The 26,035-nt window shown below is 35.7% G+C and overlaps 1 protein-coding gene and 1 pseudogene across 3 annotated transcripts in view; one reads left to right on the plus strand and one right to left on the minus strand.

The window, feature by feature from the left end:
* RNGTT (RNA guanylyltransferase and 5'-phosphatase) overlaps nucleotides 1-26,035 on the plus strand; it is a 316,627-nt gene that overhangs the window by 136,145 nt on the left and 154,447 nt on the right. For all 3 annotated transcript variants that reach the window (XM_057311201.1, XM_026511830.4, XM_057311200.1), the window contains one exon: nucleotides 22,767-22,835. In XM_057311201.1, the coding sequence (XP_057167184.1) occupies nucleotides 22,767-22,835 (69 nt within the window). The remainder of the gene's footprint in view (nucleotides 1-22,766; nucleotides 22,836-26,035) is intronic.
* Nucleotides 16,679-16,943, minus strand: LOC123001755 (ATP synthase subunit f, mitochondrial-like; annotated as a pseudogene).

The following is a 26,035-nucleotide window of genomic DNA, read 5'->3' on the forward strand; positions in this document are numbered from 1 at the left end:
TCCATTTTTCCCCTCATTTCCCCCTCCTGCATTCTAGAAAATCTTGATATTGGTCTCAAATGAAAGATTTAATTTTCCCTAATGTTGCTTTATTTTCCCTAATGTGGATTTTTTTTTTTTTTACCCTTTCTGCAATGTTTACTTTTTGCTTTACCTGTCTTCCTTTTAATCTCATCCTGTTATTTTTTTCTCCTCATCTAATTCTTTCCTTATTACTTTATTTCTGTTTGTCTTTTTCTTGAGAGATTTTGTCCTCTAGCATCCTATTGAGGATGCAAAATTTTTCTAAAAATTTATTTCTTTTTACTGGAATTTTTTAAATCGAATTTATGTTTAAAGTTTTATTTTTCCTATGAGTTTTCATGATGATATTTCTTTTTTCTTAAATGATGAAAGATTCATTTAGTCCTCGTGTTTGTTAGATGACAAAAGTTGTAGATTGTTCTTGTGTGCTCTCTTTAAATTTCAGTTGGCATGCTAGCTTACATTCATGTCACTTGTCTAGCTGGGACTATGCTAGAGTAAAATGGAATATTCCTTTGTCTTCTACTGCATGATCCTCTGAACAGATGGAGTATATGAATATTAGTCTCCAATATGCTTTGCTGTTTGGGAGCCTCCTGCCTTTTTTTCAACTGCCGTACTTTCTTTATGAGTGAACATGAAACTTGTACACATATTCTTCCTTCCCAATTATTTTCTTGGACTTGGTGTTTGTATCAGCAGAGGAAGTGAAGTTCTTTAAGAGACTTAGATTGTCTAGAGTAGCAGTTTTCAAACTTTTGGTCTCAGGATCCTTTATACTCATTGTAATTATTGAGGATTCTGGAGAGTTATCTATTTATGTGGATTAATTATATCTCATGATATTTATCATATTAGAAATTACAACTGAAAACATTTATTTTAAAATAACAGTAAACCTGCTATATTAATAGAAATAAGATTTTTGTGAAAAATTACTACATATTTTAAAGCAAAAAACAATATAGTCTGAAAAGTGGCATTGTTTTGCCTTTTTGCAAATTAAAGAATGTCTGGCTTCATTGAAGACAGCTGGATTCAATTTGTTGTGATGTCATCTGTCATATAGTCTCTGAAAAACTACAGTGTTTATACTCATAAGATTGTGATAGAGAAAAGGGTAAATTATTGCTTAACTTTATTATGAAAGTAGTTCTGACCTCATGGACCATCTGAAAGAGTCCAAGGGACTCCCTATAGACACGCTTTGAAACCATCTAGAAGATGGGGGAGGAAAAGGTTATAGGAGCAGTCTGCCCCATGATGCTGTAGACACACATGGAAGAACAGCTGACTGCTGGTTTCTGTCTGGTTGGTATAAACCTTGTGTTTATGGTCTGTAGTAGAATTTGAATGATCTGTAAGGAGTTTGAGTGGATCATTTTTGTTGGTCAGGCTTGCTGTCTGCATGGTATACAAGGTCCATTGACCAACCTTTTCAATAGAGATCTGTTAGCCTTGAAATTCTGGTGGCATATGAACTTTTTTTTGTCCTGATACGAGGTTTAAAGTTTTCATCCTGCATTTTTCTTAGGTGTTTCAGTAGATGTTTTGTAAAGTTTGTATCAGAGCTGCTAGACAGACAATATTTTAAACTTCAAAGCTTTTTTAATATTTGGTTAGTCTGAGAAGCTGCTTGCTTTTACATCTTATTATTATTTTCAGGGCATGGTCATCATGTGTTATGTAAATAGGTGGAAAGACCACTCTAAATTTTTAGGCATTTATAAAACGCAGTAAGATTGACTAATGTATTTTTTTGCCTAATTGCCTATTAATTTTTTTTACTAATTGGCAAAAATAATTCATTTTCTTTCTTGTAAACTCCCCATTTTTATCTTAATATGATCAAGCCTGGTCTTGGATTATTTCACACTTGTGAGGTCTTTTTCTCCTGAAATAGTAAGTTCTCTTTCTTCATTTCCTGCTTGTTTGCCTCTTTTAATTCCCTGTTGTTTTCTTTAGGGGTAGTTACATTCCCTGGAGGGGGTTGTATGTGGTTAGGACCAAGTCAGAGAACATGCAAGAAACTGATCTTGAAGGATTTTAGGAAATTATACTTGATTAGAAAATTAAGCAAGCCTCCATTCCTCTCTCTCATCTTATACATTCAAATAAAAAAGAAAAAGAAAGACCTAATAATCTCTTGAAAGTTCCTAGTAATAAAAATTTATTGCTTTTCTCTCCTTGGAGTCATTTTATTTTCTCATGTCCAGTTTGCTCTATTAAAATTCTCTGGAAATCACTTTTACAGTGATTTGTTTATTTCTGTTTTGAAAGTAAAATATTTGCTGTGTAGGGTGAAAAAAGTAATAAATATGAAGATTTTTCTGATAACATTTGCAAGGATTCAACGGAGAATTAGGAAAGTTACTCTTTTACTACATTTAATTTTTCAGCGTATGTACTCATCTAGTTTAATTAGAATTTATTTATTTATTATTTTTGTGTACTTTGCTAGGTAGGAAATTGAGGTTTTATTTATATTTGAGTATTTCATTTGACATTCAGATTTATTTTCTAGGTATGGCCTGCTTTTATTTTCTTATTCTGTCTCTAAATGTAAAGTTCTTAAGTGTTTATCTAAGACTAGTAGTTCATAAAGAAAATTTAGCCATAAGGTTTGTTATTTATATATGCAAATGTCTGTGACTTTGTGTTGTATTGTTTGTATCATAGTAAAAGAAAAAGAACCTTTGAGAGGTTGTTATTGCAACTGTGGTTGAAGAGAAGAATCTTTGCTTAAATGTGAAGATCTGTTATTTACACTTTGAGGTTTTTCAGTAACTATGCTTAGTTTTTAATGTAGTTATAGATATAATGGTGAAACCTTTTTGGCTTAAAGGCAGATGCAAGGTAAAATGATAACTTTATGTATTCTCAAAATTCTGATGTTCAGTTTTGCATTATCTAGTCTATTAATATGTTGTTTATTATTGAAATTAAATATGGTCTGATCGATCCTTTCAGTTTCATTCATTTACCATTGCAGAGGAGGATTTAAAAAAGTCATGGTAAGGCATAAGAAAGAATTGGTTTTATATGGTGATCTTCACTATTTATTGTCCCAGGAAACTTCTTTTGGGGTAGGAAATCTGAAACATGGGTAGTAATTTGCTAAAACATGAAGAAATCATTATTTCTGGTTCCAAATATATTTTAAACATTTTTATGAAAGGTTGACAGTTTTAACATGGGGGAATTCCTATCTCCTCAGTGTAATAGCTTAAAATTTGTTTTACAGTTAGCATTCAGGAGATATGTATTAGTAGATTCAGAAGGAAAAAAAAATGATCACTGACCTCTAAAATGATTAGGAGGCAGTTTTTTCCTGAAAAAATTCTTATGGATTAATCATCCCAACCCACCTTGGCTGTGAATCTACTGCAGGTTAACAAAGGCAAAGGATTGACAAATTGCACAAATGTCTTCAAATTCAACTGAACACTTTTTTTTTAAAAGTGTCTAACTCTCATCAGTGTGAGCCAGAAATTTGATATTAATGTCTGACCTAGGAAATTTATTAGAATTTTTAAATGAAAGACTGAAGTTCAATAATAGTGTTTGTCCTTTCCAGAGTTGCATAGAAAATAAAGTGAACTTTCTATTAGTCATTGTTAAAATGATGGAGGGTCCTTGGTTCTAGCACATGAGTCTGAAAGTAACTTTTATAGTCCATCTTAATGTTTTTAATTAAAGAAACTCACTACTTGTCACATTGCTGGAAGAGTAGATATTTAACAACTTCGGACTTTCTTAAAATCTGCAGTATGTATTTTAGTTCTCCCCCAAGAACTGAAAAGATAATGTATATAAATGGGAATGGACTTTGAGACATGGTTGAGAAAATGTGAATTTTTAGAGTGGATAAGGAAAATCAGGAACATGTATTTTTTAGTTGGATTGTATTTCTTGGTCATTGAACACATACTGTCTAGTCATTTTTATGCCCCAGACAGAGCCGGTCTTACCAGAAGTAAAATATAGAAAACTGTTGTATTATCATTGAATGATCGCAATAAAATTTTAAAATAATTTCAAAATTTCTAGGACAATTGATTTGTGGCTCCTTATTTTATGTGCTTTTCTACTTCTTGCAGTATTATTTTGATATATTGTATAGTGTTTACTCAAAGAATATGGTCTGTGATGATGATGTCAGAGGGTTCAGGTGAAGCACTGAAGAACTTGATTTGATTGTGGAGTCACAGATTAACCACTAATGTGTGGTAAAATCCTGTTATCAACTAATTGGTTGTGGTTTTGTATTTATTCATGAAAACGCTTTTGGCAGTCGTTTCGGAGAAGCCTGAAATTTATTGGTTTAAGCAGTCTTGCTAATGCTTAAGATTCTGAAGACAAATGCATGAGAAAAATGTAAATCACAGTTGTGATTCTAGTGCATATTTGGCTTTTCAGCTTTAAGTTGTTCACCCAAACTATTTTTCCTATACCTTGTTTTACCAAATAAGATGCTGCTAGTTACATGACCATGCCCTTATTTTAGGTACCGCTGGATAAGAGAGACCTCTGCCAATTACACTTATGATAAGTCATCGATTGATTGTAAGATATGTCCTGTTTTCAGTGATGTGAAAACATGTGGGCTGTGAAATAGGGAAGAATGTATTTCCTAATAGAGAGCGGGGCTCTGTATTTTCTCCATTCCAGCTTATAAAACTGGATCAAATAAAACAGTTACTCAAATCGTTTGGGCTGAGATCAGAGCATCTGTTTATTTTCACATTGTTTCCCACTGGTGTACTCTCAGTCTTGCCTCAGTTGAATCTATCTGCTGGGTTCTGAGTGGAGTGGAGGTTAGTGGGAAATTTAAAGTTTAAATGAACACATGGAATATGGCAACCGTAAGTTGTGATGTGCAGAGGAAATGTTTAAAAACAGTGCTCATGGGGCGCCTGGGTGGCTCAGTCGTTAAGCGTCTACCTTTGGCTCAGGATGTGTTCCCAGAGTCCTGGGATCGAGCCCCACATCAGGCTCCTCTGCTAGGAGCCTGCTTCTTCCTCTCACACTCCCCCTGCTTGTGTTCCCTCTCTCGCTGGCTGTCTCTCTCTCTGTCAAATAAATAAATAAAATCTTTAAAAAGAAAAAAACAACAGTGCTCAAAATCAGAGCAGTGTTGTCCAGCCATTGTTTACTGGGAAGCAGCAGTGAACTATTAGAGCAGAAGACCAGTGTGGAATACTGTGCTTCACCATAGAGCAAATACCAGTACCACTGCGTGACAAACTGTGGTTGCAGCCACCAAACAAGGGTAAGATTTGCATGTATTCAAATAAAGAAACATGAAAAAAACCCACCAAAATGTGTCAAACGTGTAAATACACACACATACATACACATACTCACACAGAGAGAGAAAATAGGCTGCATTTACTTAAAAATAATGGGTTGTTTTTTGTTTTTTTTTTTTTGGTTGCTGAGACATTTTATTGTATATGCTTCTCATCAGTCAGTTTCTATTCACTTCAAAAACTTAGTAGAGAAAAAGATTACAAAACATACGCTATTCATTTTTATCCTTTTGTAAGCTTAAGTAAATTATTTTTTATAAATTTTTATTTAAATTCAATTAACATATAATGTATTATTTGTTTCAGAGGTAGAGGTCAGTGATTCATCAGTCTTACATAATATCCAGTGCTCATATCACATGCCCTCCTTAATGCCCATCACCCATGTACCACATCCTCCCGTTACTCCCCCCTCCAGCAAGCCTCAGTTTGTTTCCTGTAGTTAAGAGTCACTCTTGATTTGCCTCCCATTCTGATTTTGTCTTGTTTTATTTTTACCCTCTTCCGCTATGATCTTCTGTTTTGTTTTTTAAATACCACGTATCAGCGAGATCATATGATAATTGTCTTTCTCTGATTGGCTTATTTCGCTTAGCATAATACCCTCTAGTTCCATCCACATCATTGCAAATGGCAAGATTTCATTTTTTTGATGGCTGAGTAGTATTCCATTGTATATATATATCACATCTTCTTTATATATTAATCTGTTGATGGACATCTGCATTCTTTCCATAGTTTGGCTATTGTGGATGCTGCTGGTATAAACACTGGGGTTCAGGTGCCCCTTCTGATCACTACATTTCTATCTTCGGGGTAAATACCCAGTAGTGCAATTGCTGGATCGTAGGGTAGTTCTATTTTCAACTTCATGAGGAACCTCCATACTGTTTTCCAGAGTGGCTACACTAGCTTACATTCCCACCAGCAGTGTAAGAAGGTTCCCCTTTCTCCACATCCTTGCCAACATCTGTCATTTCCTGACTTGTTAATTTTAGCCATCTGACTGGTGTGAAGTGGTATCTCATTGTGCTTTTTATTTGTATTTCCCTGATGCCAAGGGATGTCGAGCACTTTTTCATATGTCTCTTGGCCATTTGGATGTTTTCTTTGGAGAGGTGTCTGTTCATGTCTTCTGCCCATTTCTTGATTGGATTATTTGTTCTTTGGGTGTTGAGTTTAATAAGTTCTTTATAGATTTTGGATACTAGCTCATTATCTCATTTGTCATTTGCAAATATCTTCTCCCATTCTGTCTTTTGGTTTTGTTGACTGTTTCCTTTGCTGTGCAAAAGCTTTTTATCTTGATGAAGTGCCAATAGTTCATTTTTGCCTTTGTTTCCCTTGCTATTAGAGACGTATCTAGCAAGACGTTGCTGCGGCCGAGGTCACAGAGGTTCCTGCCTGTGTTCTCCTCTAGGATTTTGATGGATTCCTGTGTCACATTTAGGTCTTTCATCCATTGTGAGTCTATTTTTGTGTATGGTGTAAGGAAATGGTCCACTTTCACTCTTCTGCATGTGGCTGTCCAGTTTTCCCAACACCATTTGTTCAAGAGACTGTCTTTTTTCCATTGGATATTCTTTCCTGTTTTGTTGAAGATAATTGACCACAGAGTTGACGGTTCATTTCTGGGCTCTCTATTCTGTTCCGTTCATCTGTGTGTCTGTTTTTGTGCCAGTTTCTTTGGAGAAATGCCTGTTCGTGTCTTCTGCCCATTTCTTGATTGGATTATTCTTTGGGTGTTGAGTTTGGTAATTCTTTATAGATTTTGGATACTAGCCCTTTAAAAAGATTTGGTTTAAATACTCACATATTTGGGCCACCTTTTCTCAAAATGTTGGTGTATTGTAGACCATTGTTTCATGAGGATATAATTAGACTTTATTATTGATTCTAGGAGGATTCCAAAGATATTTTTAGATGTTATTTTCAAGTAGAATCTTGAATGACTCAGTTTTATATACTTAAGAACAAAAGAATAATAAATCCAGAATGGGGTTTTTACTGGTTTAAGTGCATTGCTTTTCTTTCTTTCTTTCTTTCTCTTTCTTTCTTTCTTTCTTTCTTTCTTTCTTTCTTCCTTCCTTCCTTCCTTCCTTCCTTCCTTCCTTCCTTCCTTCCTTCCTTTCTTTTTCTTTCTTTTTCTCTTTCTCTTTCTTTTTCTTTTTCTTTAAAGATTATTTATTTATTTATTTGACAGAGACAGCCAGTGAGAGAGGGAACACAAGCAGGGGGAGTGGGATAGGAAGAAACAGGCTCCCAGCGGAGGAGCCTGATGTGGGGCTTGATCCCAGAACACTGGGATCACGCCCTGAGCCGAAGGCAGATGCCCAATGACTGTGCCACCCAGGCGCCCCTAAGTGCATTGCTTTTCTAGTACTTAAAATATACTTTGCTTAGTCTTATCTCTGAAACCTATTATTTTGTGTCAAATACCCCAAAGCTGTGGGTTTCTTCCACTAGTTCTACCCATTCCTTTTCCTCATTCACAAGGATTTTCATTTCTTTGCCTATTTTTATCCTTTGCTTTTCTTTTTGCATGTCCTTAGAATTTCTCATCTTGGTCTAGGGACTATGAGTACACATATATGTCCACTTACACTGTTTACACATATGTGTACTCCTTGAGAAGTAGAGAACGTCTCACCAGGCTGAAGTAGGTTGAGGCCTTTCTGGGAAAGAATCTGTTAAGTGGACGTATGAAAGACAACTAGAAGGAATTTTAACGTGGACATAGGAGGCTAATGACAATAGAATTAATGAAAGCAAGTATTCTTTAAAGATGTTATGTAAAGGGACTCCTGGCTCAGTCATTTAAGTGTCTGCCTTCGACTCAGGTCATGATCCCAGGGTCCTGGGATTGAGTCCCACTTTGGGCTCCTTGCTCAATGGGGAGCCTGCTTCTCTTTCTGCTTGCCACTCTCCCTGCTTATGTACACACTCTCTCTCTCTCCTCTCTCACAAACAAACAAATAAATAAATAAAAATCTTAAAAAAAAGTATTATGTAATTCTAGTGAACCGTTAAATTGTTGTTAAATGCCTAACTTTAAGTATAGGAAGAAAAATCACTTTAACAGAGGTATATTTTGCTGTTTTGTTCATAAAGTATTTTATATAGCAATCTAGATATAAATCTTAGGTCCTGTTTTTATTTGATTTCTATTTATATTTCTATGCTAGTTTAAAATTGATACAAAGAATAAGGGAAATGTTATATGCATTTTTATATTGTGGAAAACATAGTTTATTTCTTAAGATCTCACTACCATTTTCTCTACTTTATTTTGCAGTAGATCATGTTTAGTTTACAGATAAATGCCATTAGGCATCTCAGTATGGGCTACCTTCATCCAGAGATATTCAGTGTCTCTTAAAGGTCTCATGTGTAGTGGCTAACGGGGTGATTTTACCCATTAACCGACAGAGGAACTGTGGCATCATTCTACAGTCTGCAACTTCTTGAACAGCCTCTTGGCAATAATGCCCAACAAGGGAAGTCATGCGTTCCTGCTGATCAGTATGACCTTGAGGACAGTCCATATTGTATCATCTAGATAAATTTAGTGACAAAAACTTACTGCAGTGAGCTCAGGACAAGACTGCCCTCACTTCAGACTCTAGCTACAAGTTTTGGCCCCCAGGCTCACCTTTGCGTCAGATCTGTTAGCTACAAATTCTGGGGTTCCCAGGGTCTCCCTCACGTTTGATAATTCAGTAGAGTGAGTCAGAGACTCAGAAAAGCACTGTACTTATCATTACAGTTTTTTAATAACAAAAGAAGAACCACATGGGACAAAATCTGGAAGGGGCCCAAATTTGAAGCTTCTGGTGGTCTCTTCCTGGGAAGTCACGGACAGCATTACCGACTTCTGGCTCAGATGCATTGACAGGACCCAAAGAGTATTGCCAACCCGGGAGCAATTTGGTGTCCAAATTTTATGTTGTAGTTCCGTCACATATTGCCTGCGTGACTGACCTTTAGTTTTCAGCCCTTCTAAGTAAGAGGTTTGGGCCAATAGATTAATCTCCAGTTCCTTTGGAGGGCAGAACTGATATGGCATGTTCCAGAGTCTCCATTGTAAATCACGTTGTTACAGTCTCTGGTGGCCAGACACCTCAGGGAAACAAAGATAGGCTTGTCAGGCAGTACATTTCAGGGACCTAGAGATCATCTCCTGGTCGTGGAGGGCAAAGGCCAGACCTCTCTTTCGGTAAAGTTAATTCTTCAGTACATACCTATTCAAATAAGGGATGTATTTTTTTTTTCACGATTTTATTTATTTATTTGACAGAGAGACAGCCAGTGAGAGAGGGAACACAGGCAGGGGGAGTGGGAGAGGAAGAAGCAGGCTCCCAGTGGAGGAGCCTGATGTGGGGTTCGATCCCGGAACGCTGGGATCACGCCCTGATCCAAAGGCAGACGCTTAACGACTAAGCCACCCAGGTGCCCCAAGGGATGTATTTTTGAATGAGATGTAGCAAGTATTGTTTTGCAGTTTACCTTGTAGCTCTTTGAGTCTTAAATTTTATTAAAAAAAAATGATTCCCCCTTTATACTCACATTATAAATAACTTCTTTCTTTGTTTCTCTAATTTTTGTCCCTTTTCTTGCGACATTCAGACAGCCACTTATGTAGTTTAATTTTATTTTTATTGCATTACATATGTGTTTATGGCTAAGTACCCCTTCTGTTCTTGTATTCTTTTCAAAAGTGCTTATTTTTCTTCCAAACTAGTAGGTCATGCTCTTTTACCCACAAAGGAAATATTTACCTGTACTTTTTACCAGCTGCAATCTGTGTAAACATTCTGGAAAACATTTAGGAGAGGTTTCCCAGAAAAAAAAGTACTTTAAAAACCGTGCTTAGGGGCGCCTGGGTGGCACAGCGGTTAAGCGTCTGCCTTCGGCTCAGGGCGTGATCCCGGCGTTCTGGGATCGAGCCCCACATCAGGCTCTTCTGCTATGAGCCTGCTTCTTCCTCTCCCTCTCCCCCTGCTTGTGTTCCCTCTCTCGCTGGCTGTCTCTCTCTCTGTCGAATAAATAAATAAAATCTTTAAAAAAAAAAAAAAACCGTGCTTAAAGCTTGGACTATAGAGGCAGTGAGGAGCAATCAAAGCTTTTTAGTTGTGATTATGGCACATAACAAATTGTTTTAGAAAGCTCTAGTGGAGATGAAGAGAAATAGTTCGGAAAGAGAAAGTTAACCTATAAGCAAGACCAGTTAGGACCCTATTAGTGTTATCCCTGCTGAAAATAATGAAAGTAATAAGGGATGATTTGTGAGAAAGTTATTAACTATGAGGGATGATTTCATCTTTTAAAAAATCTTACCCCTTTAATAATCTGTACGTATATTAACAGCTTTTAAACTTCTCTTAACAATTTTTTTAATGTTTTTATTTTACACAGTTTCTTGGGATAATTCCATGTGTTTTCTATCTAACTATATCTATTGACTTGTTTTTATTTACTTATTTTATTAAATTTTTATTAAAAAAAATTTTTTTTTTGAGAGAGCGATCGAGCATGTGTTTGGGGTTGGGAAGAGACAGAAGAAGATGAAGAGAGTATCTTAGGGCAGGCTCCACACAGGGGTGCGGAGCCTGACTTTTGGGGCTCAGTCTCATGACCCTGAGATCATGACCTGAGCCAAAATCAAGAGTTGGGTGCTCAACCAACTGAGCCACCAAGGTGCTCCTGGCTTGTTTTTATTGGTCCCAAAACTGTACTGTTCATTTTATACTTATTCAGTACACATTTGTTGAAGTGAGAGCTTACTTTGTGCCAGATTACTATAATAGATGCTGAAATACAATCATACATGTTTGATTTTATTGACCTCAAAAAGCCCACAGCTCAGTTTGGTAGTCAGACAATTAAAGAGGAAAATCCTGTGGTAGAAGGAAGTGCAGGGTACTATGAGACAATGTTGAAGGAGATTAGAGATTAGGAAAAGATTTCTGGGAATGTGACACGTTAGCATGGAAAAGCAGTTAAGAACATGGGCTTTGGAACCCATTTTGGAACCCAGAATGATTTTGGATTCTCAGTTCCTTGCTTTGTGACTTTGGGCAAGTTCTAAACTTCACCTTTAAAATGGGGATGGGGCACCTGGGTGGCTCAGTCAGTTAAGCAGCTGACTCTTGATTTTGGCTCAGGTCATGATCTCAGGGTCTTGAGATTGAGACCGGTGATGGGCTCCATGCACAGTGTGGAATCTGCATGTGATTCTCTCTCTCCCTCTTCCTTTGCCCCTCCCCCCTGCTTGTGTGTTGAGTCCCCGAGTGCTTGCATGCAAGCGCACGTGTGCTCTCTCTCTCTCTATCTCGTGCGTGCGTTCGCACTTGCACACTCTAAATAAATATATAAGTAAAATCTTTAAAAAAATAAAATGGGGTTAGTAATGGTCCCTATTGCATAATATTGTTATGAGGCTAACATGGGTCAATATAGTGCTTAGAAAAGTGCCAGCATATAGTGTTTATATGTTTTGCCTCTTTTTTCTCATCTGTTTTGTTTTGTTTTGTTTTCATGGATACGTGATTAGTACTCAGTAAACATTTGGATGCAACTGGATGAGAGATGAAATTATAATTACTTTTCTGTTTTCTTGGAAGTCTTTAAACAGCTCTACTAAATGCCCTTTACTATAAAATGATTCTTTTATGTATATTTAGATCCATATTAACCACAAGTCATAAACTGGTAGGCTCCAGAAAGTTTAAGCTCCTATAATACTTAAAAAACATTGAGTTTGCTTGTAGGTGAAGATGTGCTCTTACGTTCATCATAGTTCTTACTAGTCCCTGTTGTCTTATTCCCAGTCTTGTTCAGGTTTATGGCCTGGCATCTACAGGTGTTTGAGTTTGGGACCTCCACACTAGACCCTGACACTTACTCTTCAGGATAAAAACTGATAGATCTCTTTTAAATCTCAAACACTTGATAGATTGGCTGCGAGTTAGTGGCACCAAATGAATGTTTGTTGAATAAATGATTAATGCCTCAGTTATGAGATGAAAAAGAAGTCTGGCACAAAGAACTTTGGTTGTTCCATGAGGGTGAGTTGACTTTTATTTTATAGAATTATGAGGGAATTTTGGTAAAAGTAAGACTGACAACTACCAAAAATAATAAAGAATCTATATTTCCTTTTTTTTTTGTTTTTAAAGATTTTATTTATTTATTTGACAGAGAGAGCCAGCGAGAGAGAGAACACAAGCAGGGGGAGTGGGAGAGGAAGAAGCAGGCTCCTAGCGGAGGAGCCTGATGTGGGGCTCGATCCCAGAATGCTGGGATCATGCCCTGAGCTGAAGATAGATGCTTAACGACTCTGCCACCTAGGCGCCCCAAGAATCTATATTTCCTAGAGAAATTTTGTTCTTAGATTTTCTAACTTGTCCCTTAGGATTCACCAGTATTCTTAAGCTTAATTTTAATTGTAGTAATATGGATTGAAAGAGCCAGTGAAGCTATTTATATTTTGATTAGCTAACTTTAATGATATAGTTGTTGAATCATCATTGGTAAATAATGAAAATCAAATTTTTGTTTTCAAAAGGAAATAATGATCTTGGCTTTTTGGTGAGCAAAAAGGATGAGTTTTGTAGATTGATTTTGTACTGATTAGAACGATATTTAGGGTGCAGAAGCATTGAATAATCTTAGCCTAAACCAGAAATTAGACTTTGGGAATGATAAAGGATGAAGAGTAATATCCAGGTGAGTGGGAATTTCCATTTTGGGGGGATTGGTGGAAATAAAGTCATGAATTTTAGGGGAGTTACTAAGGCACAATTAAATAAGCAGAGATGAGCTATTCTGTTGAGTATTCTCAGGCAGTCAGTTGAAGTTATGTAGGGATATCTGCTCAGGAAATGTTCGATATGAGTAGAATAGTCCAGAACAGAAAGCTGGAGGTAGTTTATTTCTTTTCTTGTTTAAGTATTCCCTTAGTGTATTTTTCTTTACTTTAATGAATCGATGTTGCCATTTTGCATTCCCAATTACACTGTGGATTCATTTTCTTCTTCATTGTAGTCTTAAGCTATCATTTTACTTATTTCTAAAAGGTTCCTTTCTACGCTTTGTAACTGTGCAGTTTCTGTTTTGTTTCTTATGTTTCTAATTTCAAGGCCTTTTGCATTATCTTTCTCTGCTTATGCATTTATAATGATTTGGTTTCCAATTACTTTCTGATTCATAGACACATAAAATGCCAATTCAGAGTCCATCACCTGGTGTATAACCTTTTTGTCATTTCCACCAACTTTTGGTCAATAGAAAGTTCTAGGATGTTTCAGATGGTATTCCAGTGATGGGATTATATTCATAGGTAAGCAGGTTAAAATTTTATAAGTAAAACTTTATGACACACTATCATGCTTCTTAATTATTTGGTTTATGTCTTCTATTTTACCTTTTATCTAATTTTCTTCAAATTTAATCTGGTAGAAGATAAGAAGATTATAATTCTGAAAAGGAATGTATCCTAGTTTAGGATAATTCACCACATATTCCACTTTAAATCTTCTCCAGGGTTTTGCAGTTAAATTTTTATATTTTAAGAAATTTGTTAGAAGCATTTTAAAAACAACTTGGGTAATTTAAGTTGAACTGTTTTTCTGTAGGAAGATTGACAGGAAATGGCTAATCACATCATTGCATTTAATGTTCTTACTATGAATTAGAATTAAGGTATTATTTAGGCATATTGGTCTGGGCTTATATTATCATTGGGTCCCCAATATCTGAAATGCTAACTGGATTTCTAGCATTGGTAGGCAGTCAATTGGTAGTCAGACAATGACTACCTAATGAACACTGCTTGAAATTTTATTTTTATTGAGATGTTATCATCCAATTATCTAAGAAAAACTTACGGTAGCACTTTTTATGTAAGAATACCAGTACAACTCATAAATAAGTTTTACTTAAAGTATAGAAGAGGAAAAAAACACAGTAGCTTAAAAATATAGGACATTCTATTTTGAAATGTAATATCAGAGACACAAATTCTTGTGAATTTTTAAATTACCTGCTATTTAAGTTATTAGAATAAAAGCTGACTTTTTGAGCCATGTTATTTTAACTGTGTATGTTGAAACTCTCTTTGGCTTCTTGGTTAACCATTCCTTCCTTGGAGACTGTGCCTGACTTCTCTCAGACCACCCATCAGCCTTGTTGAATACAACTTCCTATGTTTGGTTTGATCTATTTATTACCCTGGCCTTTCGTTTCTTCATAACTTACAGCTCAGTGATTTTCTTCTGATTTAGTCATTTTGACTTTGGCAACTTATTTCTGGCTACTATTCCTACTTTAAAGTTTTAAATGCAGACATATTGCTTTCTAACCACAGCTGCTCTTAAAAACTCGTGAGACACTTCATCCAGACATTTCATCAACTTCTCTGTCATCCAATGAACTGAGACTGTGACATCTTCAACTATATCTGGGTCTTACTAGCTTTAGGGGCACATGGTTCTCTTCACTAGTCTTATGATTTCAGCCTAGGTGGCTCTTTCTTTTTTTCTGAGCATATCATAATAAAAGAAAAAAAGAAGAAAAAGAAAAAAAAAAAAAGAAGAAGAAATTCAAGGACAGACATGGAGCACAATGGATGAGCAACCCAAGCAGGAAAGTTTATTAGGTGAAAAGTAGAGATGAGAGCCCATAAGCTCGAATGAAGGGGGTGGGGGAGAGAGAGAGTCAGAGAGAGACAGAAACAGAGAGAGGCAGAGACAGAGTTGTGTACCTGGGGTTTTGGGTTTCTATCTTGTATTGACAGTTGTTAACTAGGGGGTAGAATATTTATTACTTGGGGTGGGGATTTCTTGGGAGCAGGGTTTCATGCTTTTTCTTCCCTATTCGGTCAGGGATTTCTGGCCTCCTTTGTCAGTCATCTTGGGCTCTCTGATTTGCTACAGCTTAATGTGGCTTTGTTTTGGACTGCTGCCCGGCAGGACTCTGACTTTCCCAGAAGCTGGCCGTGACTTCCTCTTTGCCTACCTCCAGATATCCTGTTAGAACCTAACTAACTGTCTACTCTGGCATAACTGTTTTTGAGAGGTCTTTACCTCTACTGAATGTTTTTTTTCTACTTGTTGAATTATTTACCCAGAGAAGAGTCTTAAATTTTCCATGTATAGTTGAGGATTTTTGCCTTATTTTTATTAATTACTCTGTTAGATTTTTTTTTTAAAAAATACATTTTGGTTTTTGTTTTTGAGGTGCATATACGTTTAAGATTGTTATAGGTCCTTTTTTATCTCTAATAATATTTCTTGTTCTTAAGTCTTCTTTGTCTAATATTAATATAGGCTAGCCACTTCAGCTTTCTTTTCATTAGTGTTAGGATTTTTTAAAAAAAGATTTTATTTATTTATTTGACAGAGAGAGAGAGTACAAGCAGGAGGAATGGCAGGCAGAGAGAGGGGGAGAAGCAGGCTCCCTGCTCAATATGGGGCTTGATCCCAGCATCCTGGAATCGTGACCTGAGCCAAAGGCGGACGCTTAACCAGTTGAGCCACCCAGGCACCCCAGTGTTAGGATTTAATACCTTTTCTATCCTTGTACATTTATCTTTCTATCTTTCCATCCATCCAGCTTTTTTGAGGTATAATTAACCTATAACATTGTGTAAATTTAATCTGTCCTACTTTTAATTTAATCTTTATATACAAAGCAGGTTTATTGTGGACAGCATATAGTTAGTTGGTTCTTGATTTTTTTCCCCCAATCTGACAATTTCTGCCTATTAAATAGGGTGCGTGTACCATTTAAATTTAATGTAGTTATTACTAGGGGTCAGTGTGGATCTACCATCTTACTACTTTGCTTCTGTTTGCCTATGTGTTATTCCTTTTTCCCTCTTGCCGTCATTTGGATTACTTGAGAATGTTTGGATTTCATTATAGCTCCACTTTTATCTTTTTAGGTATACATCTTTGTTTTATATTTTAGGAGTTAGTCTAAGGGTTATAGTATGTCTCTTTAACCTTTCACTGTTTACCTTTAGATAATATATCACTTTATAGTTGGGGTGAGAACCATACAACAATATCATTCCATTTCTTGTCATATATTTTGCTTCTAAACATGTTAAAACCACACAATACATTTTAATATTTTTGCTTTAATTATCTTTTGAAGAAATTAAGTACAAATATTTTATATTTATTTTAGTTTTCAACTATTTTTCTATTTTTTTCTTTTTTTTTTAACCAGTCATCTTTTCTTGGATGTTAATTCTCAATTAGGATATGAAAGGATTCAGGGTTCCAGGCAAAAGTGATGGTCAGGAATGCAGAATGTGCTTCCACACTGGGCCCTTTTCAGTGGTGCTTTTGTAGCCGCTCATGTTTGAGTTCCTCATAACAATAATAGTAATTGAAAAACACATGAGCTGCCAGCATCATGGAAATCCCAGCAACACCACCCCCTTTTTTCACAGTACTACCAGGTAGTACTAGTAGTAACCTCTTTGAAACGCTCCAGCAATGCCTTTGGGGTGAAATTCTGCATTGGTATCCAACTTGGCAACTCTCCTAGTCTGACGTCCATAAGTTTCTTCTTCTTCACTGGTACAGATGATGCCATCTTGGAGTCCTGGGTGTCTGTTATATCTAGTTTTCAGCCATTTCTGATGTTCTTCATATATTTTGTTCAGATACAGGTTTTTGTTGTTTGTATATTTCTTTTACCAGAAAACTTTCTTTTAAAATCTTCTGTGTTACAGCCTGGTAGAAATTCATTTTATCAGATTTTGTCTGTTGGACAAAAGTTTTTTATTGTGCCTCCATTTTTTAAAAAGATATTTTCATTTGCTAAAGATTTTTGGGTTTATAGTTTTTCTATTAGTACTTTAAAGCTGATGTTCTATTATCTCCTGGTTTATATAATTCATGACAAAGAGTCTGCTGTCATTCTTATTTTTTTTTGAACCTTTGCGCATAAGTTTTTTTTTCTTTTTACTGTGGTTTGACTGTGTACTTTTTTCTTAAATCCTTGTTCTCTAGGCTACTATTGGGATGTGTGCTAGTGCAAATGTGTGTTTAATTTTGCATTAATCTGAGGCATTATTCCTCCCAATTGTTTCTTTTTTAAAATCACTTTCTTTTTAAAAATCTCTCCAATTGTACAGAAGTTGTATCTTTTTACTCTTTCAGCTCTTTGATTCTGTTTCTCCTTCCCCCTTTTCTTTTTGTAGTTCAGTTGGAAGAAGTGATACACTTTTCTTCTTCAAGATTCTTTCTTCTCAGTGATTCTTTCCTTTGTTGTGTTCTGTCTGCTGATAATCCCATTGATTATTATTCCCATTGATTAGCATTCTTTCTCTCTGATCCTGTTTTTTTATATCTTGCATTTCTACTTGTCTCATTTTTATACTTTTTATCTGTTTGTGCTGAAATTCCAGGTTGGTTCATATATGTTTTTCACTTTTTCCTTTAAAATGTTAAGGTTATTTTAAAGTCTTTGATAATTCAAAACATGAGTCATCTGGAGTCTTGTTCTTTTGACTGTCTTATCTATTGAGTGTAGATAGTTTTTTGGGTTTTTTTTGTTTGTTTGTTTTGTTTTTGTTCTTTTTGTTTTTGTTTTTTGTTTTTTTTGCTTTGCGTATATGTGAAAAATATTTTTTATTGGGTGCTAGATGTTTGTTTTTGTTTTTTTTTCCACTGTTTGAACAACAGAGACTGAGGTAAATATATTTGTGCTTAGTATGGGTATACCTCTTTTTTTCAGTTTGTCAATAGGTCACATTTGAAGCAGTAGGTTAGTGGTTGAATCACTCTGTTCTCTATTTGGGATGGGTTTGTGTTGCTATATAATTATCTTTGGTGCTCCAAAGACTTCACATTCCTTCAGCACATGACTGCTGTTAATGGGCTTATTGAGTGTGGAGCAAAGAACAGTTTCTACCAAAAGCTGAATCAATACAAAAGGTGAATTCTCCCAAAGGTGAATCAGTATATATGTCTCCTCTCCCTTTGGAGAGGCTTGGGATTCAGTCCATCCTGTTGCCTAGAGCCCTCAGCTCTCTAATAACCTTAGCAAAAGTTACGATTTTATAGATTATCTGCTTTTTTATAATTGTCAGATTATAAGCAACATTCTCTTGCCACTCTTTATAGTAAGTCAAAGTGGCACTTTCCGTTAAACCAGACTTTTAAAGATAACTTTAAAGGAGGGGGCACCTGCGTGGCTCAGTCTGCTAAACATCTGTTTTCGGCTCAGGTCATGATCCCAGGATTCTGGGATCGAGCCCCACGTCAGGCTTCCTGGAGCGTGCCCCCCAGCCACATGTGCTCTCTCTCTCTCTCTGTGTCTCGAATAAATAAATAAAATCTTTTTTAAAAAAGATAACTTTAAAAGCTAAACACTTTCAAGATCATGAACATAGACATATGGAATGAACAAAGGAGAAAAAACTTTCCTAATGTTATTCAGTTGGTACTTTTAACCTGGCATAACATCTGTTGTGAAAATTGCATGTGAAGTATGCTATAACGCAGGAGATAGGAGTGAAAATAATGGAAATAGTTAAATGATTTAAATTTTGGCTCTAACAATGAAGATAGTGATATATAGAAGATGCCCATAGCAAGTTTGGATAAATTTTCTTTCAAGAATTGTAAATGTAAAAAAGCAGTATTTTTAATTTAACATAATTTACATATATGGTCAAATATGAACAAGTAAATCCATTAATGATAAATTGTACAATAGTAATACAATGTTTAGATTTCATCTCTATTCCCCAAAAATCTTTTTTTTTCCTTCAAGAATTTTATCTACCTTTGTATGCACCTTTTTCATATAGTACATGGTACAGTACATTTAAAGTCTAAACATTGGGGCACCTGGGTGACTCAGTTGGTTCAGTCCTCTTGGTTTTGGCTCTGATCATGATCTCAGGGTTGTGAGCACGAGCCCTCCATCGGGCTCCATGCTCAGTGCAGAGTCTGCTTGTCCATCTCCCTCCCTTTCTGCCCCTCCCCTCTCTGCTCATGCCTTTGTGCCTGTGCATGCTGTCTCTCTCTCTCTCAAATAAATAAATAAATAAATAAAATCTTCAATTAAAAAAATAAAATCTGTAAACCTTAAATGATGATTAGAGGACCTATACATATAGGATGTTTCAAAAATCTTTGGGCATTTATTTCAGAGTCAAAGCAGACTTTCTTTCGTTATTTTCTTATTTTTAACTGAAATCTGTTCTTTTCTTTTTTTTTTTTTAAGATTTTATTTATTTATTTGACAGAGCGAGAGCACAAGCAGGGGGAGTGGCAGGCAGAGGGAGAGGGAGAATCAGGTTTCCCGCAGAGCAGGGCGAGCCCAATGTGGGACTCAATCCCAGGACCCCAGGATCATGACCTGAGCCAAAGGTAGTAGATTAACCAACTGAGTCACCCAAGTGCCCGAAATCTGTTCTGTTTTTTAGCTGTCTGACTTGAAGCTAGTTACCTAATCTCTGATAGCCTCAGTTTCCTTTTCTGGCAAATTCAATAATAATAATACAAAACTCACAAATACATATCTTGTGAGGAATTACATATTTTGAATGGTATATGTTAAGAACCAAGCAAACAGTTTATTATAGGTCCTTAGTACATGATAGGTGCCACTATACATGTTAAGTAAAGAAAGACTCTTTTGCTACCTCTGTCTGTCTGTCTCTCGATAATTAAAATCTTAAAAAAAGGGGGGGGAAGGGGAGGGGTGCCTGGGTGGCTCAGTTGGTGAAGTGTCTGCCTTCGGCTCAGGTCATGATCTCAGGGTCCTGGGATTGAGCCCCTCATTGGGCTCCCTGCTTGGCAGAGAGTCTACTTCTCCCTCTCTTCCCTGCTCATGCTGTCTCCCGCTATCTCTGTCATTGCCTCTCAAATAAATAAATAAAATCTTAAAAAAAATTGTCTGGAGTAATCAGCAAGGAGTAAAACAAGAGTAAAAACGGGCTATTTCTTGTTTTGACGTAAGAGGTTTCTGATTTGTAAAAAGGTAGAGTAAAATAAAAAATGAGGTGATTTTCATTTCTGCAGTAGGTAACATCATATTATTTAGAGTCTTGCCAGCTCTGTACTATTACTTTATATGTACTTTGTGTACAGGGATGATCCATTATATCAGTTTGAGACTTTTGACCTAAGAGTAGGAAAGCTATGTTTATTTGCCATAGATGATGTACCTATGGTTAAGGAGGACAAATTCTTTTAACCTTTGAAAAGTTTTTTAGGGGTGCCTGCCTGCCTCAGCTGGTAGAACATGCAACTCTTCATCTTGGGGGTCATGAGTTTGAACCCAGGGTTGGGTGTGGAGCCTACTTAAAAAAAAAAAAAAAGAAAGTTGTTTGTTTTTTCAAGGTGATGTGGCATTTGGTTTGCATTATTTCTCAGCAGATTTTGTGCTATGAATTTAGCAGTTTACCTTTTCTTACATGATAGGGTACAAGAAGTATTAAGGTTATACTTTTCTGTCTTGCTTGAACCTTTACCCTTCATTAGTTCATGGATATTTGAAAAAAGTTGAAATAGAACATGAAGGTCTTAATATAATATGCTTCTCAATATGAATACAAGTTTCAAAAATTTTTCCTCTAGGATGAATATATCACATACATACATCACATACGAAGGCTTTAATCTCAAATTATCTTCCACATTTCCAGCAAGAATGTAAGCTGATATTTTTGCTCTTTGATGCTTAGGATTTATTTTTCCTCTTTTAAAAGGAATTTATAAGAAATCAGTGTTTTTAATTCATATGGAATTTTTTATTCTGGCAAATTGCCTTCTCAATCAGCCAGGTCATTTAAACCACTGAGTACATGGGTGACAAATCTATGAATCTCAGAACTGTCCTGCCCATTTTGCCAGACTCTGGATAATATGGCTGTAAGAGTCCCAGTTTGCCAGCTGCCCACCTAAGAATTCTTAGTGTTGTAGTAAAAGGAAAAAACAGAACAAGAAAGAAAACTTCAAGAGCATTACAGTTTTTAAAAAAAATTATGTGAAAATATACATAAAATTTATCTTTTTAGCTATTGTTAATCATACAGTTTAGTGGCATTAAGGATATTCACGTTGTTGTGCAGCCGTCACCATTATCCATCTCCAGATTTTTTTCTTCTTTCCAAATTAAACTCTGTACCTCTTAAACACTAACTCCTTATTCTCCCCTTGCCGCACACCCCCTGACCAGGCTCCCTAATTTCTGTCCCTATGAATTGACTAAGAAGCTTTACAGTTTTAAGGGAATTTAGATATTCAAACCCGGAGTTGTCTTAAAGTTGTTAGAAACTAGGCTTGCTCTTGTTTTTCTTTGCTGTGAACTGCCCTCAGTTTAGAGGAATTACAGATTTTGAAGAACGAAGTGGCAAAGAACACGAAGCCGCAGTTTGGAGGAGACTCACAGATTTTGTTGCAGTGAAATAAACTTGAAATTTTGGTTGTTGCTTTTGGAATATGAATCTCCCTGTAGATAAAGTGGTTTTCAGGAGGACGGGATTGTGATAAAAGTGATGTATCATACACAGCATAGCCAAAATTTTGGATCCAACGTATTTGAATCCCAGACCTATCCTGCCTGTGATGTACGTTGGTCAGACTCTGGCTCTCTGAAATACAGAAATCAGTGTTTAGGGCTTCCATCGGTGATACACATGTTCAGGTCTTCAAAACAATAAAAATCTGCGAAAGAAGCGTTTACTTGCTCAGAACTAATGAGAGAGCTTTGGGGCTATACCTACTCTTTAGAAGATAATGACACTGGAAAAAACTGTCATTTGTATTTTATACTGTGTATACCTTGTAATGCATTTCTGTGCTTGAAAAAATACGAAAAAGACAACAAAACAAAAAGTAGGACAAAAAATTTTTTAAAAATCCTCTATTGGTGGGTTTGGGGACGGCACAGATAATATATTTTTGGACTGTGATCCCATGTCTGAGGTTGCTTAAGGTTATAGATTCTCAGGGGAAGTCTCCCCTGCCCCCTAGCCTCCATCTATCCCTTGCACGTTTCTCTGTGGTTTCCTTTTTTGTGTATGTTTTTTATTTTATTCCCTGTATTTGTTACTTCTCAGAATTTCTGTTTTCACTGATTTTGGCCTCTGTCTTCCTTCCTTTTATGCTGGCTCAGCAATGTATTTAAAAAATGTTTTTAATATTTTATCCATCATTTTGGTTGTTTTAGTCATGACTGTTGTTCAAGATATCTAGCCTGCCATGGAGTAAGTCTTTGTACATTAAAAAAAATTTTGCAATATGTTAACCTAGATCTCTCTGTATCACCCACCTTCCCCATTCTGTATTTCAGTTCTTAAAGCTTATACATTAAGAAATTTTTGTAAAGCTTGTAAAAAATTAAAATACCCTGTAAGTGATTATTGTATTTCTAAAAATATATGTATTTGTTTTATAGTTACTTGAAGGAAATTTTGCCAAAGAAGTCAGCCATGAAATGGATGGACTTATTTTTCAGCCTATTGGAGTAAGTTCGTGTGTGTGTGTGTGTGTGTGTGTGTGTGTGCATTTGTAGTGTGTTTTATGTATATAAATATGTGCGTACACATGAATGTATATATGAAGTACATTTTCTTGAGATATATTTACTTAGGATTGATTACTGCTACAGTCACTGCCTATCCTTAAAGAAATTGTTTATTTAAGATATTTCAGTTATGCTGAATATATATAATGGTAAAATGAACAGTTGTTTGCTTTTCACTCAGCTTAAGAAACATGGATCATTATTTTTCAAGAAAGTCTTTTGATATAATTTGTTTTTAAATAATTCTTGCAAAATGAGTGTTAATTTATATATCTTCACTAGAAATCTACCAATAACATTACATAAATACTTATTTCTTTCTGTAGCTCAATATACCTTTAAATATTAATATTTCTAAAATTTGTTATGGATGAGTGAAATTCAAAGAATTTTTAATACTTGAAGAAAATGTAATTCTGTGAATATTACTATGAATTCTATGAATGTCAGATTTCTGAAACTCACTGAAGAACTTGTACTAACCGAATGGTCAAATCATGTATTTGGAGTAAGTTACGTTTTACTCTGATAGCATGGTGTCTCAACATTAGCATCAGTGACATTTTTTTTTGCCAGATAATTCTTTGTTGTGGGGAGCTGTCCTGTGTATTACAGGGTGTTTAGCAGCATCCTTGGTACGTACTTAGTAGGTGCCGGTATTACCTCTTTCCCCCAGTCCTCTCTCTCCAGGTTGTGACAACCAAAAATATATATACATTCACTGCCTACTTCCCTCTGGAAGCAAAATTGCCCTCATTAGACAACCTGTGCTCTGTAGAGCACTGTTTCTCAAGACGTGACCTGTGGACAAGGAACGTTACCGCCACCCAGAAAGTTATTAGAAAAGCAGCTTACCCAGGGCACCTGGGTGGCTCAGTTGGTTAAGTGCCTGCATTCAGCTTAGGTCATGATCCCAGCGTCTTGGGATTGAGCCCCACGTTGGGGAGTCTCCTTCTCCCTCTGCCCCTCTCCCTGCTCGTGCTTTCTTTTTCTAGCTCTGTTCTTGCTCTCTCTCAAATGAATAAATAAAATCTTAAAAAAAAAAAAAAAAAAGAAAAGCAGCTCACCCTAGACCTACTGATCAGGAACCCTGGGAATGGAGTCCGGCAAGTTGTGCTTTAACAAGCTCTTCATGTACTCAAATGCATGTTCATGTATGAAAACTGCTTTATAGAAAAGAGTTGTTATTTCATGTGCTGTAGTTTGCCTCTAACCTTCGAAATTAGGGCATGGGCTAGCTGTGAAGTTATATAGTGAGACATCAAATTGGGTATCTGGAGAAAAGGGAAGGAAACTAATATTTTTGAAGACTGTATATTAAATACTATATGTTTTACGTATATGGTAGAACTTTAATATGCAAGTTTAGGTATAACGTGATACGTGATTGGCTTCTGTCTTCCTTCTAGCCCCTTTGCCAAACAGGTAGAGAGAAGCTGTTCTGTGGTCAAGGGAAGAGGTGATGGAGGAGAGTTAGAGGCTGGGGACAGACATTGTAGAAAATGATATCTTCGGAAGTAGAAGTTAGATCTTTGAGTTACAGTATTTTCTAGGCCTGATCCCCTAGATCGAAGTCAAGTCTAAAAATAATAGTAATTGCAATACATTTTATTTTGTTAAACTCATGGTTCATATCCACATGTATATGAGATTTTGATATATGTAAGAGAAATGGCCTGATACGTGAGTCTAGGAAAGTCAGCTGATGTATTAGTCTGTTCTGATTCAAATAACCACACTTGTTATTATAGTGGCTTTGTAACTGATATCTAGTAAGGCAAGTCTCTCTGTTCTTAAATATGTGGGGACATTTGGTTTAACATTGAAATTTCAGATATAGTTTGTCAGGTTATAGAAAAATTCTTGTTAGGAGTTCAATTGGAATTGCTTTGAATTTAATTTGGAGAAAATTGTTGTTTTTATAGTGTTAGATCATCTCAGTGCATAAGGATTAGCCCTTTTCAGGTCCTTTTTTGTTCTGTAATTGAGTGTAAGTTTTTAATTGTTGTCTAATTTCTAGATATTTATTATTTTCCATTTTTACGGTAAATGGTATCTTTATTTGGTACTTCTAATGTACTGCCACATTGTTGATTAATTTGTTGATTCAAGAATCTTGCTGAACACTTTTAGTTCTAATAATTGTCTAATATTACATATTGGCCAGGACCTCTAGCACTGGTTTAAACATTGACTTTATTAGGTGGAGAAGAGAGAGACATTCTTACCTTACTCTCAACTTCAAAGGGAATGTGGCTAATTTTTCTCCATTAAGTATGTTTTTGGTAGATTTCTCTTAGAGAGCTTTTATCATGCCGAGAAAGTTTGTTTCTATTCATACAAAGGTTGTTGGGTTTTTTTTCAATCATAAATAAGTTTTGGGCTTTAACAAATGCTTTCTCTGTATCTATTGATTGAGATTGCCATGTCATTTTCCTTTTTATGACATTCATGTAGTAAATTACAGTGATTTTCTCTCGTTGACCCATCCTTACATTCTGACACAAATGCTACTTAATCATGATATGTGTAATTTTTAATATACCTTTGGATTTGAGTGTAATCGTTTTTTGAGGATTTATGCTACCTTATTTCTTAGTTTTTTTTCTTTTTTTATATATTCAAAATAAAGAAGGTAATATTATGGAAAAAATACTTTTAAGTACCAAGCAATACATAATAATACATGCCCATGGTTTTAAAAGTCAAAATATCATGGCTTCTACTGAAAAATAGAACAGTCTCTTCTTCTTTTCCCCACATTTAGAGTGCCACTCCTAGGAGGTAATTATTTTCTGTTGTTTTAGCTGTGTGTTTTTTCTCTTTTCCCTCCTGATTTCTACAAAATCTGTTTATGCTGCTCTTCCTTGGTTTTCTGTTTTATACATGATCTGCCTACTCTCTGCTGTTGAAGAACAGGATTGAGCTCTTTCACTCCTCCAACATCACCCCTTCTCCTTCTGTCATCCCATTGTAATTATATCACATTTTTGGTCAAATGAATATTCAGTATTTATATTTCTGTGGTAACATAAATATTGTTCACATCTGAGTCAAGTTGTATAATATTATATTTTCATAGAAAACTTTTTTTCCCTGAAGTTAGGAATTGCCTTATATTTTCATTTGTTGTGATTATC

This window comes from Ursus arctos, unplaced genomic scaffold (assembly GCF_023065955.2).
Source record: "Ursus arctos isolate Adak ecotype North America unplaced genomic scaffold, UrsArc2.0 scaffold_13, whole genome shotgun sequence".
Classification (NCBI taxonomy): Eukaryota; Metazoa; Chordata; class Mammalia; order Carnivora; family Ursidae; genus Ursus; species Ursus arctos.